At 42.6% G+C, this 15952-nt stretch overlaps 1 protein-coding gene across 6 annotated transcripts in view; it reads left to right on the top strand.

Annotated features, from left to right (window-relative positions):
• The window catches only part of AMBRA1 (autophagy and beclin 1 regulator 1), a 130786-nt gene that overhangs the window by 88588 nt on the left and 26246 nt on the right, over positions 1 to 15952 (top strand). For all 6 annotated transcript variants that reach the window (XR_003990782.1, XR_003990783.1, XM_030481184.1 and 3 more), the window contains one exon: positions 13772 to 13911. Coding sequence is in view for 4 of the 6 variants with exons in the window: in XM_030481184.1 (XP_030337044.1) it covers positions 13772 to 13911 (140 nt within the window). In the remaining 2 variants the exon portion in view is untranslated. The remainder of the gene's footprint in view (positions 1 to 13771; positions 13912 to 15952) is intronic.

Raw genomic sequence — 15952 nt, forward strand, 5'->3', positions numbered from 1 at the left:
TGCACCATGTTATAAGGCAAGGGAAGATCAATGATGAGGATATTCTTTGGTGCACCAATCCACACTTTTTCAGCCTTGGTTCTGAGCTTCCATTCTGGTGTGAGCCGCTTAAGGTAAGAGACAGAAATTAAAATGTATTTATGAAGAAAGCACAATTTGGTTAGCAGGTACTGTTGTTGAAAGCTGTGTGGATATGGTAAGATCACTAATTATATGGATTCAGTATCCTGTTAGATCCTTTTAAAAGTGTAGTTTGCCCTGGTACTGTTTCTTTTTGCAGTTAAGATCCTAGTGAAATACATAGCTCATACTGACAGATGAGGGAGTATCCCTTCCCAGAGTCTTTTTACCATATCATAATAAGTTAAGATAGAGAAGTCCTATTAGCTAAAATCGTGTCTCTTCCTCTCATCCATCCTTTACATTTGCTCTAAACTCCAGTTGCTATAGCTTCTAGCCCTTCCTTTGGGAGACAGGGTTTTTTTTGTAGCCAGCTAAATCAGTAAGCTGCTGTCAAAATCTTCCATTTGTATTTCTTCATCTCCATGTCAAACATATCTTCTTTTCCTATGGTGTGTTACACTGTTCAAATGCTTGTACCCTTGCTCTTAGTCACCATTTAGTGAAGTAATGCTTTGTATTCCCTTAATCTTCTCTTGTAATTCAATCTTCCAGCTTTCGGGGTTTTTTTTCTCTATTGAATTCTCTCCAAAATACCCTTCCTTTTTTCTCCCCCTCATTCTGGGATATGTTTAAATGTACGTAATGTGATAAGCAGAGTTTTACCAGAAGTCCACAGAGGGTATTTTTTTTTGTCTGCTTTTTTTGGACTACAGGTCTTTATTTACTCAAAAACTGTTGGTTTTTTTCCTTTTTTACTGTTATGGTGCATTGAAAATCTTGACCAGTTTTTCCCACTCCTGCTTTTCAGACTTGCTCCACATCACTGCACTCCTGTCTTTCTCATCTGCTGTAGTTCTGGATTATTTTTCTCCAGATGGATTGCATGTATTCGAAAGGTTGCTTTTATCATCTTTCTTGCACATGTATTTTTAGCTTCCAGAAAGCTTTCCCCCACGTTTTTAAATCTATCCAGTCTAGCAGGATTTGCTAACTAATTTGCTGTTTTCCCCTTTCCCACGTCATGTTTAAAGATGTTAAAAATGTCTCATTTCTGACTGCTTTGGACTTTCAGCTTTCTGCGTATGTGACAGGGTCACAACTAGACCAGTTTAAATTAATTTGGTTAAAGAGCCTTCCTGTGGGACGATGTGAAGTATTGTTTCAACATTCTGGTGTGCTGTTGGTTATCTTTGTGCAGTCTGTAGGACCAAGCTTGGAAACCATAAAGCTTAATCTTGTAAATATTATTCTTTCATCCAGTTGTAAAAAATTAGTAAATCAACTACAGGTATTTCTTCTGTCTCGAGTTTTACAGTAAGAGTGCTCCATGAGTTTGTAATACTTTGCAAGACATGCAAAATAAAGATAGAATTTTAAGTAGGAAACATTATAATATTCTTAGCACAGTGGCTGACGTACTTGAATTCATTTGAGTAAAATCCTGTTTCCAGCTTGGCCAGCGTGCAGTAGGAAAACGAGTAGGAAACCTGGTGAAACTGTGTTCTTCAGTCTCTAATTTAATGCGCACATTAGAGAGAATCAGAAAGTGTCTTTGTTGCCTCTGTCCCAAAAGCTTGTAGCACAAAGCAATTGTTATTCAACTTCTTAATTAAAAAGAAGTCATAGCCATGTTCTGAAGCAATGCTTTGTGGTTGTTTTAATATTACATTACCCACAAAACTCCCAAGAGAGAAATTTAAGAGAAATGCTACATCAGATTCTATGAAGATTCTTGTAAGTTGTCTCATAATCTTTCCTTCCTTCCTTGATGCCTTTTGATTTGCAATCAATGAACTGGAGATTAGGGCTTGGCAATGTGGCCTGTAAGTCACTGCACAAGTGTGACAACCTGCTGAGGAGTGAAATACAGTGATTATTTCTGCTTCAGATTAACCCCTCCTCCACATCCTTGACTAGCAGTCAGTGCAATGCACCTTTTCTGTTCCTCAGAGAGTTTACTCCATCTGGCTGTTGAAATAGAGGTTTTGAAGATGCAATTAATTAGTTTTGTTACGTGAAACTCTAATACATTTAATTGCACCTAGAAATCGACTGGCTGCTGGTGTCATTTTCTGACTTGGAGAGAAACGTTCTCTCTGAGAACTACAGTACTTTTGAATTGTACTAAGGAGCATCTTGGTTTTAAGAGTGTGCAATGTCTATATCCATCTTGCTCTTAATATTTCAGAGAGGTTTGGGAAGAGTTCTACAGGTCAGGGCTGATGCGATTTGACAGTTCTGAATTGTGTTCAGAAATGAAGGAAAAGTAGTGAATTGCCATCAAATACGGTAGTCATGGGCGAGAGGTTCATGCTCTTTCTATTCGCTCCCTTCAGATTGATGTGCTTAGCATTTCAGATGGAAACCCAGCCTTGCTGAAGAGCAAGCTTGTTCTTCAGGCTGAGTTTTCAAAAGCTCTCTAATAGTGCTGACTTTTAACAAGAGTGGTATGCATGAGATTCATTTCTTGTTGTTCGTGTTAGTGGTTTATTTCTTTTGCAAACCTAGGTAACACCTCTGAAATTTATCTGTAGTACAGGGAAAGAATTGCTTTTAGCAGATTTCTAGCTTGGGATGGTACAGGTTGCAGTGGTATTGGAAATTAGCTGGAAATACTTGAGTTTCAGAGATGGGAAGTTTGGAGAAAGGACTAAATATGGAGTAAGGATAGTTTTTGCAGTCTATTTTGAAAGTTTAGGTGGAGCTGGTCTCCAAGTAAAGAGGATCTGTTTTCAAGTGGCTTGGGTCTAGGGTGATTTCTGAATCAATATGATTCCAAGAGTATATGGAGGTTAAAGAATTTAGAAGAATGTGAAATTAGAAACTTGATCAGAGCTGAAGGTCTTTAGAAACATAAAAGAATAAGGATCATGTTGCTCTGGATCTGTTAGCAGTGGATATTAGTGGGAAAGGCAGCCAGAAGGTAGTTTTATTTCTGGCATTCACAAATTCTGATGCCCTTGCAATGTTCAGTGTTTTTCGTATTACCCAGAAGAAGCTAACTCTAAAATACCAGGAAAACATGATGGCTGTAATCAAATTAAAATAAAGCTTAGAAAGGAACTTTCAAGCTGAAGATACAAAAAGTGAGGTAGGTGACAGAAAAATTTGATGGACATGAAGCTGAAGTGCAATGCAGTTTGTGGGGATAAGGTGACTTAACCAAGCTATATCTCAAATAGTGCATTGTGCTTTGAATCTGGAAGGAAATTCAGCCTGTGGAGATCCAGAATTAGCTCTTGACAAGACTACTGGTATTTGGGAAACATCCCGATGAAGTGGTCGGTTGGTTGCTTGGATGGAACAGATGACGTGTATGCTTCCATTGTAAACAGATGGAGAATTCCAAATACTGCAGGAAGAAGAGCCTGAAGCAGCAAGGCACATGAGTTTTAGCACAGAGCCAAGCTTTTTTTCAGCATATTAACTCTTAATGAGGGCAGTGCACAGAATGTGTGATAAGATGCAGAGTTTTATTGAGTGCTCTTGTCTCCTGAGCTTCACGCAAGTGTCATTAGAACCTATCCAGTGTGGCCTGCAAAGGTCACTGCAGTCTGCAAAGATCACTGTCAGAAATCCTAGACTCACTGGATGAGCTGTGAATCCTCCTGCAGCCAAAACCAAAAGGGCTTTACGCCTGAAAGCAAATTGCCATTCACATTTGCTTCACTGGGGTGCAAGTTATGGTTTGTCAGAACCCTTGATAATGTGAAAAGAAAAGTGATTAGGAGAATACATGGGGATGGCTTACTGCAATGCATTATCTCCAGTGGAAAAGTTCATGTGAACCAACATAGTTCTGAAAACAAGAGTAGTTAGAAAGAGAGTACCGACCTCTTGCTGTGTTACTGAAAAAGCATACTTATTGGTGTGGTCCCTTGTGTCTCCTTTTGAAAAAGGCATTGACATTTTTGGGTTGATAGGGAGAGCTTCTGACAGCTCTTGAGTAGAACTGCAAATAACACATCCAATTACTGCCCAAAGAAACTTTTCACTCTTGGCAGAACTGAACCAGATAGATGTTTCTTAGACTACTGAAAGTCCAAGCAGAGTCACAGACTGCATGTACGTGTTGATACTTGAGAGCAGCCCTGAGGAGAAGGACTTTGGGGTATTGGTCAACATGACCCAGCAGTATGCACTTGCAGCCCAGAAACCCTCTGTATCCTGGGCTGCATCAAAAGAAGCATGACCAGGAAGTTGAGGGAGGTGATTCTCCCCCTCTACTCCGCTCTTGCGAGACTCCACCTGTAGTACTGCATTCACCTCTGGGCCTCCAACACAAGAGGGATATGGAGCTGCTGGAGTGAGTCCAGAAGAGGCCATGGAGATGGTCAGAGCGCTGGAGCACCTCCCCTATGGAGGCAAGCTGAGAGAGCTAGGCTTGTTCAGCCTGGAGAAGAGAAGGCTCTGGGGAGACCTTAGAGCAGCTTCTAATGCCTAAAGGGGCCTACAAGAAATCTGGAGAGAGCATCTAGTGACAGGACAAGGGGGAATGGCTTTAAGCTGACAGAGGGGAGATTGAGATTAGACATTGGGAAGAAATTCTTCCCTATGAGGGTGCTGAGGCGCTGGCACAGGGTGCCCAGAGGAGCTGTGGCTGCCCCATCCCTGGCAGTGTTCAAGGCCAGGTTGGACACAGGGGCTTGGAGCAACCTGCTCTAGTGGAAGGTGTCCCTGCCCGTGGCAGAGGGTTGGAACTGGTTGAGCTTTAAGGTCTCTTCCAACCCAAACCATTCTATGATTCTATGATACCAGGAAGAGGGCATGGGGACAGAACCTTTTCCTGACTGATATGGGAAATCCCTCTGGTGTATTGGCAGATTCTGGCAGGTATCTTTAGGAAAACAAAGCATGTCCAAAACCCATGTTGCATAGCACTGCTCATGTTGAGTGTTGTAAGAAAGAGCTGTATTCAGCATCATTGGAAAATGCAACGCCACCTTGATGTTGCAGGTGGCATGAAGATTTGCATAGATGTGCACGTTTGAGTGTAGATGCAGGAGTGGTATGTTGTAAGAGTTACTGAGGTTGCTGCCTTGACCAATTCATCCATGTCTGCATGAAGGTTGATAAGACAGATCTTAGAAGAAACTGAAAAATTAAAACTCATTAAGATCCCTTCATAAAATATTGTGTTGTTAGCTCATGTGGTGGTTAAGTGTGGGAGCAGCATCAGTTTTAGCAAACTGCTGTGAAGAAAAGGCAAATTACATTTATTTAGGATGTTTTCACTTCATGGGATGTGAAGCTGAGAACCAAGATCTTTTTCTTTAGTATGGGATCCAGTATTGGGAGAACTGAGCTCTTGCTGTTCAGGTAAGGCCTTCAGCCCATTTGCCCCACAGGAGATAGTTAGCTTTGGGGCAGTTGGGTACATAGTTTTAACTAGGTAGAAGAAATTATGGCAAATGTGATTTCACATCTGAGATTATGTATGTGCATTCATCTTACCCAAGTCAGGTAGGGGGAAGGGAGCTGAAGTGAATTATTACCAGATTTGCACTGAATTGGCCATGGGCTGAGAAGAGATTTGCAATTTCATGAAGACTTTTTATTTCCCCGTATTTCTTTCTACCATCTTTCTTGATTTAAATTTAAGCCAGCTCTTTCCTCCAGTATTTATTCCTTCCAGACGTGTAGGCAGCTGGATGACAGCCTCTTTTCACCTAGATGAGGATGCATGTAGCTCTGTCATCAACATATTGTTGACATTTGATCTTGTATGCCGTTCTGTAGAGGCTCAGCAGACGGAGAGTGGGGTGGAATGGCAGCTGTGCACGAATCCTTTGCTTTTGTCATTAGATCTTTAACATAGTGTAGATTTTGCTGTTACAGTCTCAGCATGACATTTAATGGGGAATTCACAGGTGCTGCTTTTGGTTTGCAGTCTGAGTTAAGGGCAAAAATGAAGCTTTTCATTCCTTTTGCCATAGAAGTGACCATATTAGCTGGTTCCAGGTTTGAGAGCTGTTGGTGATTTTTGCAAGAGATAGCAATAGCTGGGGGCTGTTTGCACAGTTCAGTTCACTTGTGCATCTGCTTTCAATATATACATATCTATCTTCTGTCATGCTAACACCCCCTGTGGCATTCCCATTTCTCTCCTTTCATCTGTTCCAACACACAATTGAAAGGACAATTGTTTTGTTTAGCAAGTTCTTGCTTACTCAGCCCCAGCTTTCAGATGCTAGGACTAGGCCCCTAAAGGGCTTTTTAGAGGTATTACCCTGGTTTTGCAGGTTTAGGGGGACAGGTAGTAAATTAATGAGCCACTTCACTGCTTCACACAATAACAGTGTGTTATTTTCCTGTATGAGAGCTTTGTTACCTGACATGATCTGTTTCTTTGTAAGACCTAGTTCTTACTCATGCTTGGAAGTTTCCCACTAGTTATTTTAAAGCTCTTTCTCATATAGTAGTTGCATGGCAGGCTTGTGAGATAACTCGCTCATAATGCCAAGAGCTAGCCTAAAGAAAGAAGAAAGTTAGGTGTGTTGTAATGAGGCTTTTCCTGATCTGAAAATGATCTTTATGTGATTGTGTATGGTCAGGAAGAACCAACAATGTTTTACCTTTGCAGAAAGTTTCTCCGTCCATCCTACAGAAACTTCAGGTGCTGACCTGTTTTAGAGATTGGATCAAATATCCTCAGTTGAGATTTTGGTTGATGATGAAAATGAAGGGTTAGTTCTCATTTAATTCACCGTGGCTCAAAAAGCCAAGCTACACTGACGGTAGGTGCAGAAAAAGGCAGAAAGAGGTTTGTTGTATTGGTAAAGACTGAGAAGGAATTTCGTATGTGATCCTGTTGCAGCAGGGGAAGATAAATGGTTGAAAGAAATTTTATTTGTGCTGAGCATTAAGTGATAAGATCCATTTGAGAATAAGACTGGCAAATCCAAAAAGATAAGTGCATTATTTTTTGCTTCTTCCATTTTAACAGAGAAGATATAATGGAAAGATGTGTATGTTGTTAGCAAGAACCAGCTGTGGGGGAAGGGTTGAGACCAAACTGCTTAATAAGGGGAGACTGGGAGCAAAAAAGCAACGTTTTCCCTTGTCTGACCACGGGAAATGCAAGTCTTTTTATTTATCCATGTATACATACAGAAAGGAGACTCCTTCCAAACAAAGGGGAGACCTGCCTTGTTTCAAAATACTGATATACATTCTCTTATGAATAACGGTATTGAGCTATTTGGTCAGTTATCCCAAGGAATGTTTGCTTTCCATTAAAGGCTGTCGGCTTTAGACAAGCTCACTGGAACTCTGCTGCAGAGGGCTCTGGGCTCTGTGGCAATGCAAGGCATCAGCCTGAATTTCAGCAGCTTTTGTGAAATTCATTAATAGAAGGCAAAGAATGTAATCTTAGCAAAAAAGGGATGGTGTCATTTATTAAGGAGATCAGGTTAGGATGTCTGTTTCTTATTATGCTTCTGGATCTTAAAAAGCCACAGACTTGTTTAAACTAATTGGCAGCGCTGTAGAAGTCACTGATGCAGCTGACTTCCCGGCAGCTAAGCAAAGAACATTCAGTGCTTTCAGTGGAGTGGTAGATGCTTACTAGCAGCTTAATCTGATACCCTGGTGTCAGAGGTGAATAATTAACACATGGACATTAAAAAAATCGGGTAAGATCTTTCAGACAACACACTATTGGGATGAGTAAGGCCAAAAAAAGGATAGTGATTTAGGTGCTTTTCAGTCCCAGTGAGATGCTTGCAATCGAAGATAAAGTGAAACTTATGAAACTCCTTGTTCAAGGTCAGACTGTGGAGCAAAGATGGACACGTGGGGAAATGCAAAATGTGTGCAGCCCTCTTTGTACTGCTGTTGGTTTTCCTTTGCTTCTGCCTTTGTCCCATTGCTGGACCTCATCTGGCAAATACAAATGCAGTTTGTACTTTTCTGCATTTGTTTTAATGCTCTTTGAGTAGTTCCAAACTGTATGTAGGCATTTCTTGGAGGTGTGCTTTCAGTGAACTTAATTATACAGTGCCGTCGATTGGCTGTGCTTTTAGGGCTTCTTCTGCATTACATATTCCATGTAGCTTAGTTTGCTGAAGTGTGTTACAAAATGAGGTACCCGTGCTGGCTGAAGGATCTGGTATAGCTGCAGGTACATTGGCAAAGCTGTGCAGCCTCTACAATTACTTTGGTGGTATAGCTTGTATCCATATGAAGAGCACTGTTTACCAACGTAAACTGTGTCTGTGCAGGCATGAGGTATGAATGTGAGCTGCCAGGACAGCTATACCCATCCAGCAGAGATCAGTGCTCCTTTCTGAAGCTCTTTTCTTTGCAACTCAGGTCAGAGTAGCTGTGAAACTGTGGATTTTAACAGTCCTCCCCGTAAGAGGTTTCTGTTGGGTTTAGCACATTAGATGTTTCTCTTCATGTGTGTTTTCATGGTCACTCAGCCTCTCGTGACAGCGTTGATTCTGTTGAAAAATTAATGATTACATTTTTAGGCTGATACCTGATAAACCTGATCACCTCTAGGCTTTCCTCTTCCTTTACCTGTCAGGATGGAGCTTCATGGATGACAAGATTTCCCTATGTAAATGAGAGAACATCTGCACCCGCTCCCCATGCAGTCTTTATCAAGGCTGATCTAAGAGCCCAACTTACTGCTTGGGCTAAGCAAAGATAATTGCTTGAAGTGTATTGGCATCTTGAAAGGCGATGCATCTAGTCAAGAGCAGAAATGTCTCTATTGAATTTAAAACGATAACAAGCAAGTATTCCTGCTGAGTTTCCCTACCCACTTGTGCCAACATTCTCTTCTCTTCCAGCTTCAAAACATGTTTTCTCTTTCTTGTGTGCCAGAGAGAAGAAAGGTCCCACTCTGCCAAACAAGTAATGTTCAGCACTCCCCTGCGTTTCATTGCTCTCCTTAGTGGTGGGAAGGCCTTGAGCAAAGAGACAGCTGGGCAGAGGACGTGGTTGCCTCTGCTTTGGCCGAGCATGGTGCTGTTTGGACCAGTGCAGCACCGTTGCCAACTGGCAGCAGTAGCAGAGGCTTGGGGCAGCCTGCTGCTCCTTTGATGACTGACAGGATCCTGGCAATTACTCTCTCCAACTTTTTAACATTGGCACACCCCAGAAATGGAGGGGAAAGGTGGAAATGAAAGAGCTTTATTAAATAGCAGCAGCTTCCCTGGGACGGAGCGGGAGGGGAAAGGGAAGGGGAGGGAGGGGAAGAAGGAAAGCACTAAGTCAATAACTAGGGCTTGCAGAGCAGAGGCTTTTAGCAGAAAGTTTTCTTACCCTTCCAGGGCAAGCTCTGTGCTTGAGTGTTGTGCCCTGGGTCCCCTTCTTCCCACATAAGTACAGCGGCTTGATGGTGAGAAAGAGATCATTGGGAAAGATTCCTTGAGGCTGTTGATTGGGACGCAGCCTCTCCGTAGCTCTCTGCTGTAAGTAAATATAAATACCTAAGTTTAATACCTAAGTGGTGGCTGTGACAAGTGCTACAGTACCGATATGCCAGCAGTGACAAGTTGGAGGGGGAGCAGCAGCCGTGGACTTGAGGTGGCCTTTGCACACCACATGCCTGACAGCCCTGCTTTTTCTGAGCCATCTTCTGCGCTGCTGAATTCAACATTGAAGAAGTGTCTGTGAAGTGATGAAATGAGCTTTAGAGAGTTCAGCAGATGATGTAACTGCCCGCTCCTGATCAGTGAGGATGGAAAAGGCACACCAAAGAGTTAAGTAGTTGCTTCTAGTGCACTCCTTGAAAAGAGAGAAGTGCAGACATGAATTACTCAACCAAACACTTCATGATTACAGGGATGTAGAATGGAAGCAACCAGCTGTTTCTTTAGTGAGTATTGCGCCTTTTGTGTGGAAGCTTGGGTTACCTAGTCAGTTTTGGTATTTCTAGAAGAAGACTTTTTAATCTTGCTGACATCCCCTGAACTCACAGGAGAGATGGAGTCCCTAAAATGACAGAAGTGTGTGTGTAGTGTGGGGAGATCACCCAAGATAGGGTTTTCTAGAAACATATGCACAAGTCAAGCAACTGTTCAGTGTAATCCAGGCTGGATCCCCTAAAGGGAAGGGGTAGGACCTTTCTTGCCTGCTGAAATGACATTTAAATGTTTGTTGTTGCCAAGAAAAGAACAGCTTGCTATACTTACATTGCCTGTTTGGGCTTAAGCTTCCATAGGGATGTTCTGAAGCTCCCACTCCTCAGACTTCACAGTGTTTACAGTTAGAGAAACATGCCATTCAAACCTCTATTTTAGCACAGCATCTGTAAACAAACACAACTGCCGACTTCACAAAATGCTGACTCACCACATCTAATGGTGTGGCTGTGTATTACTGAATCAGTAGTGCAGTGATGCTAAGAGCAAGTTTGACATTGGTTATGGTGAAGAGCCTGGAAGCTTACTGTGACTACTGGCAGTGGTTATGGGCTTACGAAGTGTGATGCAATACAATATCTCTCCTAAATAAAAATGCCACCCTTTTAAAATAAACTCTCAGGAGGCTGTAGTACAGTGTGGTGAGCACCTTAAAGGTTTGTAGACTTCTACAACAGTGGTTCTTGAACCCTTGGCCATCAATATGGCTGTTACATATGGCTTGCAACTGGGGACCTATTCAGAGGGAAGTGGTGAATTACCAAGTTTATGCATGTGTATTGATAGTTTTAAGAGTGTCTGAGGATTGGCAGCAATCTCTTGACCTAGAAGCTGGAGAATCATGTTAATGTAGGATTCCTGTAATAACTTGAATATTAATCCTAAAAGCTTAGAACTAGAAAGCATGGACAATCCCACTGGCAAAGAGTTGTGGTCACTCTGTGGTGTGTTTTCAGGCTGGCTTCTTTGGTTGAAATAGCTCAGTAAGTTTTTGTAAGATTTAGCAATGGAAACAAAAAGACAAGAAAAAAAACCCAAGAGGAATTAGCTGTGATCTATGGAGAATAATGCTTCCTGGCAGGTTTCTGACCCTCTTTGAAGAGAGGGACCTGCCGATGTTGAAGAAACTTTAATCTGCGGATAGAGTAGGGGGTCTTGCTAATGGATGCAATTGCCAGAGACAGTCTGTATGACTGCATCAGATTGATTAGCCGGGTCCTGGTTACTGCTGCGAGTGGTGATTATGCCAGTACAGCTGCTTTCTCTTTTTATGTACTAATTACCACATGCACGGATGTCATCACCCTTAACACTGCATGGAGTTGTCCCATTAGCGTGGGAGTGGGAAGCAGCAGGGGAGGGGAGCTCTTCAGCATGACAAGCTGTTTGGAAGTGAATGGAGTGGGGTGATGAAACAACTATTCTTACGCAGAAATGTTAAGCCATCTTGTCTTTGGGATTCTGCCCTCAGCCAACATGTTTGCAGGTTGTCAGAACCAGACCCGTGTCCTTGGCAGCACTTTCCATGGGGTGCTATTTACTCAGCTGTAACTGGCAGGTCTGCCCCGTTGGCGTGGCTGGTTGGGGAGCGTGTGGGACAGCAGCTCTGCAAACTGACCTGCCTGTGGAAGACAGCTTGTGGCTAGCCAGGAAGGCAGCTTCTCGAGCTGTGATACCTTGTGATGCCATTCTCAGGAGGAGAGGAGCCATTTCTGACTTGCTGAAGAAGGATGTGATGGAAAACCCTTGCAGTTCTTGAGAGTTTTGGAATGCTTATTTTATGAATTTATGCTTCCAGCTCTGGCAGACCCCTCCCTTTCCCCTCCTTCCTCCTCCTCCTCAAAATCCAGTCTTCCCATCAGAGTGCACCATAATCTCCATGGTAACAGGTGTTAGCATCATACATCTAATCCTTTTTTTTTTTTTCCCCAATTCCTTTTCTTCCATGTTAGAGATGGGTAAGATCTAGATAAACCCGTAAGGACGTGTTCCTTCCATCCAAACACCAAGCTTGTCTGTACACACTGACTGCTGAGTGATAGCCAGGGTGAAGAGTGACCAGCTTCTGTCATACAGAGGACATTTTCTCCTCTAATGTGGTGGCCTCCTTAGAGGAGAGGTTAAATTGTGTTACTGATGACAGGACATAATGTAGCTATCTTGTTTTGCTCTGACTTACTTTGCATTATGATGTTTGAGATGAAGGTTCTGGGTGCTAGCTGTTGGAGGGCATACAGTTAAGTGGCCTCTGCCTCAGACATTGTCAAACACAAGATGTGGGGTGGGCAGTAGAACTACAGAGGAAAAACAGCCCCAGTTTGTTGTGGTAGCTGATGAGTCCCACCCACAAGAATTCTAATTATTACTTCAGGCCACCTCAGAGTGCAGAAGTGGTTGACCTGCATTCCCATCTACCTTTATCCTGTTGTTTGAGCACATCCTCATTCCATTCCCTGCTTCCTAGTCCAGCACCATCCTCTTTTCTGGGAAGTCTGGAAAACAAGTTTTGTGATGGGTGGATGGTTGCTCACCATTAAAATCTAATATAAAACACGTCTTTCACCTAGGACTTATCCCATTGAAACTCTAGATTTGAAGTCCGTGTTAACTGCAGTGATTTCAGGTTTAAATCCTACATCAATTTCTGCAGAAATTCTGTTAATGATTTGGACTTGTAAATGCAGTCTTCAATCCTGCCCTTCTGAAGGAAGATTCTGATGGAACATGTTCTGATGGCCCAGTCCACTGACACAGCTAGTCCCTATTCCTAGTAGCCAAACTAATTCACTACCCGACTTTCCACTTCCTGTACCTTTGTTTTCATGATCTACATGTGTCATATTTTCTACCTAAATGGAGTGTTGTCAGTGTACCCAGTTCTGGTTGCTGGATGTCAGGGTGCAGGAAAGCATTGTGCTGTACAAAAGGCATTAGATTCTTGGAGAAGGACAGTATCTATGTAGGTATAATGCTCCACTTCAACGTTCTTGCTTTTCAAGCTCATACGCTTTGTAAACCAAGCTAGTGCAGACCAGAAAGCAGAGCTTGCTGTTGGTCCTTTATGTGCACAGGGTTTTCATTCAGCTGCATTCAGCTGCTGCTGTGCTAACTACCTGCAGTCTTAGCAGCTCTTCAGTGTCTTACCTTACTGCACGTAAAATGGATAGTGTCGGAAGGGGACCTGAACTGAGGGGTTTTAATTTTCTTCCATGCACTGTTGGTGTGGGGGTTGATCAAACTCTGAAACATTGTCAGGAGGCTGTTTAAATGTTTAAAAAAGGAGAGAATTGTATATTATTTTTGCATGAAGCTTGGCTTAGAAACAATAAACTTTTGATGCTGAAAGCCCCCGTGTATTTGCTGGTTTCCTGTTCCATACTGATGAGTTAAGACGAAAGGTGAAGGCCAGAAGAGCCCCAGCTGTCCTGCCTGCTTTCTAATGACTATACCACTTGTCCCCATCACTTTGTTTAATTAGTTTGAATAGAAGGACTGTGCAGCCCACTGAGTGACATGCATATTCTCCCAGGGGAAGAATTTCTTCTACTCCACAGCTGTGTGCCAGTCAGTCTATTAAACACTTAAGGACACACGTATGTGCATTTCTAACTTGCTCTCACTGCTGGATTCGTGGTTTCTTGCAACATCCTGTAAAGTGTTGTAGTCTTCTTGGCTAGCTGTGCTGCTGCAGGGAGATTGAACGTTTGCTTGAGCCTCCTTGGCTCTCCTGCCTTGTGTTGTCCCATCAAGTAATCTCCTGTTATTGTTTCCAGAGAGTTTTCAACGTTCTGTACCCAATGCCTGCCGACCAGAGAAGACATGTCAGCATCAACTCTGCTCGCTGGCTGCCTGAGCCAGGCCTGGGATTGGCATATGGCACCAACAAAGGGGACCTGGTGATTTGCCGACCAGAGTAAGTGCTTGCTTTACATGGAGATACAACTGCTTTGGCTGTTCTGTTCTTAGGGCAGTGGGGATAAGATGGCTTTTCACTGCCTGGGGCATTTCGCTTGAGGGACCCAAAAAACCTGACTCCCCATAGTCTTTTTGGACTGCCACAAGTGTTTACCTGAATCTCTTACAATCAGTGTTTGTTTTGTTGATTATGAACTTCTGAGGCTTTTTGAAGTGTATGTGATTAGCTCATATTATTGCCTATGTCTTCCTTGGCTTTCTGGATCCTTTGTTTCACGTATGTCTCAGTGTCCCTGGATTTATGGACCTCTAAAAGTTTCCAATGAGAACAGCAAATTTGAGCTGTTACTGATATGCTTGCTTTCCTCAGCTTTCATGGACCACTTGGAGTCCACCAACCAGGTTGAAAGCTGCTGACCTAGAGATATTAAATGCTTATTACAGTACTCAAGCATGAGATTCTATGAACTACAAAGATTTTTGTCATGATTATGAGCAAGCCAGTGAATTGTTTTGGTTCTCACTTAAAAGTGCAATGGTGTGATGTGTAGACTTGAGCTCTCTTTTATTTGTACAGTGCCATGAAGGGTGCAACTGCCCCTTTGTAAACTTGCAATTAAACGCAAGCTAATTTAAACGTGGTGTGACACTGATGATGACTGTCTGAGCAGTGTTCTTCGGGAGTCTGCACCATACTTTGTTGAGAACCTTTTCTCCATTGTATTGTGCAAGTGCTTCTTTTGGAGCAGTGTTTCTCTTATGCTGCAGGAACACTTATGGGATTTCTCTGCTTCAGTTATTTACCTTGCTATTCTTTTGGGCTATGCTTCATTTGTTGAAGTTCCTTGTAACTTAAAAGCTGGCAGCTAAAAACGTGCAGCGCTGCTGGGGATCTTACCACATGCATGTGGACTCCATCTGCTGCGCGTGAGATCAGTCTTGTTGTGGTTGAAGAGACTCATATGGTCAGTGTAGAACCACTCTCTTAAATCTGAATAAATATATACAATTGTAATAGTGACTAATTCAGTACAGCCTTCTGGTGAAATCTGTGGTTGGAATTCAGATTGGACCAATTTCAGTCATACAGAATGCCAGTGCTCTTCAAACAGCCCTCTTGTTCTCTTGAACATAATCTTTCATCAAGGCCTTATTTATACATGAAGTTCTACAAGATATTATTATGGAATAAGCTATAATCACTCTTCCAGGATAAGTGGCTTTCTTCAAGAACAGTTGCTGTACTTTCTAAGCAGAATTATTCAGGAATAATGGCTCTCTTCTAAAACTCCAAAGTTATTCTAAGTTATTGTCAGTATAGAGAAGTGATGAGATCTAGTCTACTGATTATGGCTCATGAGATGAACTTGGATGAGAACCGAGGGAAATGAAGTCTCCCTGAGGATGGATGCTTTGACTGAATGCTGCAGAGTTGAGCTAGGTCTGACTCTTCTGGCTTGCCACACCCTACGCTAGGTATCCATTCTGGTGCTTGCAGTAGCCCTAAGCTGAGTGGCATGTCTCTCCTTGGCACCTCACTAATTAAAGACACAACAGGTACACTTTCATGCTATGTTACAGAAGCACCATCAGTCCTTCTGCAGCATCTCTGTGAAACCTTAGCACACCATCTTGCTAGGGCACTCTTCTGTCTCCATACTTCTATTCCAGCAACAATCATGCAATCATGCGAACAAAAATAAACTTTTTGTATATGAACGTGAAACAAGGTGGCTGAAGAGATGAGAGATTTCTTGGTGGTTTGACAGATATGCTTCAACAGGTTTCCTGCTGGTGGTTTGAATTGACTGATGCTTCTGGTGCAGACCTCACATGTGCTAATGAGTTCTTTTTGGAGCAGGGCACCTCATACGTTCTTTTCTTGACTGCACCATTTTATAGACCAGCAACAGCCAGGATGACTTACAAACCTCAGCATGAAGGTGTAGATATTCACCGAGCTGAATAATTTGCATTGAGGCTCTAACATCAGAACACATGAGTGAGTGAAGCCGCATAAGAGCAGAAGTGGCTTGTGG

The sequence above is a fragment of the Strigops habroptila genome, chromosome 4, assembly GCF_004027225.2.
Source record: "Strigops habroptila isolate Jane chromosome 4, bStrHab1.2.pri, whole genome shotgun sequence".
Lineage (NCBI taxonomy): Eukaryota > Metazoa > Chordata > Aves > Psittaciformes > Psittacidae > Strigops > Strigops habroptila.